Consider the following 2,231-nt stretch of genomic DNA (forward strand, 5'->3'; position numbering starts at 1 on the left):
TTACAGTAAGGAAAACTGAGGTTAAGAGAGGCCACATGACTTGCCAGAAGGGAGAGAGACATTAAGTAGTGGAGTCATGTACAAATACTGCTCTGAATATTCTCGTGTAGACAGCATTTCACGAATGACGACTTATGTCTCAGAAATTTAGTTTCTAAGCCGGGCATGGTGGCTCACACCTGTAATCCCAGCACTTTGGGAGGCCGAGGTGAGCAGATCACGATGTCAGGAGATCGAGACCATCCTGGCTAACCAGTGAGACCCCAACTGTACTAAAAATACAAAAAAAAAAAAAAAAAAATGGCTGGGCATAGCAGCATGTGCCTGTAGTCCCAGCTGCTGGGGAGGTTAAGGCAGGAGAATGGCGTGAACCTGGGAGGCAGAGCTTGCAGTGAACTGAGATTGCAGCACTGCACTCCGCCTGGGTGACAGAGCAAGACTCAGTCTCAAAAAAAAAAAAAAACAAAACAAACAAACAAAAAAAAACCCAGAAATTTAGTTTGTAGGGCAGAAATTGTAGTCATACCTGTTGGTATTTCTTATCTGTTACTTGGAGCCTTAATACCCTATAACATGGTTGTGTTCCCACCAGTTGTGTGTAGCACCTCTTTTAATCTTCCCAAGGGGTATTTTGAGCTAGGCTTGCTATATCAGCTATCGGGCAGTCCATCCGCTCCAGGTCTCAGCACCACTGTGCCCCTTCCCTTCCCTTCTTCCCACAGAGGGTTCCACAGGTAAGATGTGCCTGATGAAGGCTGTGCTGAATCTTAAGGATGGGGTCAATGCCTGCATTCTGCCACTGCTGCAGATCAACCGGGACTCTGGCAATCCTCAGCCCCTGGTAAATGCCCAGTGTACGGATGACTATTACCGAGGCCACAGCACTCTGCACATCGCCACTGAGAAGAGGAGTCTGCAGTGTGTGAAGCTCCTGGTGGAGAATGGAGCCAACGTGCATGCCCAGGCCTGTGGCCGCTTCTTCCAGAAGGGCCAAGGGACTTGCTTTTATTTCCGTGAGTGAGCCTTTCTTGGATAAATTGAGGCAAAGAGCAGGTAAGGCCTTGTTCAAGGTCATAAGGTTAGTGTATGACAGAGCTGGCAGTTAAACCTAGGTCTGTCTGACTCCGACACCCTGCTTCTAACCACTAGGCTGCCTGCGAAAGCAGTTTGTTTTTTGCCCAGTCCAGTCTCAAACTCCTGGGCTCTAACAATTCTGCCTCAGCCTCTCAAGCTAGGGCTACCAGTTGCACCACTACATCCAGCACTAATTTGTCGTAAGAGATGTTTCATCCTCGTCTGACCACAAGATGGGCATGCACCCAGACCCAGGGAAGGGAGTAGTGGGCTGCTAGCACTGGCATGTGACTTGACCAGGCAGAGCCTGAACAAAGAGGCAGCGTGTCTGGGCTCTGGCAAGGGAGATAGCAAAAGGCAGCAGGTTGGCTGGCCCCTGTTCTGCTCCCTTCAGTGGTAAAGAAGCCTGATCTGCTTCAAGGAGGGCTGGCCTTTTGTCCAAGGACCATGAGGAGTAGGCAGATGGAAAGCAGGAGGCCTGGGGCCCAAGCTGATCTCTTGGCCTGCAGGTGAGCTACCCCTCTCTTTGGCCGCTTGCACCAAGCAATGGGATGTGGTAAGCTACCTCCTGGAGAACCCACACCAGCCTGCCAGCCTGCAGGCCACAGACTCCCAGGGCAACACAGTCCTGCATGCCCTAGTGATGATCTCGGACAACTCAGCTGAGAACATTGCACTGGTGACCAGCATGTACCATGGGCTCCTCCAAGCTGGGGCCTGCCTCTGCCCCATTGTGCAGCTTGAAGACATCCACAACCAGCAGGATCTCACGCCTCTGAAGCTGGCTGCCAAGGAGGGCAAGATCAAAGTGAGTGGCTGCCCCCTTCCCACTTTCCCTCTCCTGGAAGCAGTAGGTCTCACCCCAAAATTTCTGCAGAAAGAGCCCAAGGGGTGGTGAAGAGCAGTGGCTTCTCCACTTTTCAATGGAACACTCCTGTTAGTAAGAAAATTTTCAGTATGTACCTCTAATATATGTGTTTATTTATAAATTGTATATGAACTATTGAATATATTACATTTTTGTTTTTGTTTTTGTTTTTGTTTTTTTTTTGAGACTGAGTTTCACTCTTGTTGCCCAGGCTGGAGTGCAATGGTGCGACCCCGGCTCACCACAACCTCTACTTCCCAGGTTCAAGCAGTTCTCCTGCCTCAGCCTC

The 2,231-nt window shown here is 50.0% G+C and overlaps 1 protein-coding gene across 1 annotated transcript; it reads left to right on the forward strand.

The window, feature by feature from the left end:
- The first annotated feature begins 681 nt into the window (after positions 1-681).
- LOC113221666 (transient receptor potential cation channel subfamily V member 2-like) lies at positions 682-2,080 on the forward strand. Its single transcript, XM_026450999.2, has 2 exons — positions 682-1,013; positions 1,584-2,080. The coding sequence occupies exons 1-2, from the start codon at positions 740-742 to the stop codon at positions 1,970-1,972; spliced, it is 663 nt and encodes a 220-aa protein (XP_026306784.1). The 5' UTR covers positions 682-739; the 3' UTR covers positions 1,973-2,080.
- Positions 2,081-2,231: the final 151 nt, after the last annotated feature.

The sequence above is a fragment of the Piliocolobus tephrosceles genome, unplaced genomic scaffold, assembly GCF_002776525.5.
Source record: "Piliocolobus tephrosceles isolate RC106 unplaced genomic scaffold, ASM277652v3 unscaffolded_26794, whole genome shotgun sequence".
Classification (NCBI taxonomy): domain Eukaryota; kingdom Metazoa; phylum Chordata; class Mammalia; order Primates; family Cercopithecidae; genus Piliocolobus; species Piliocolobus tephrosceles.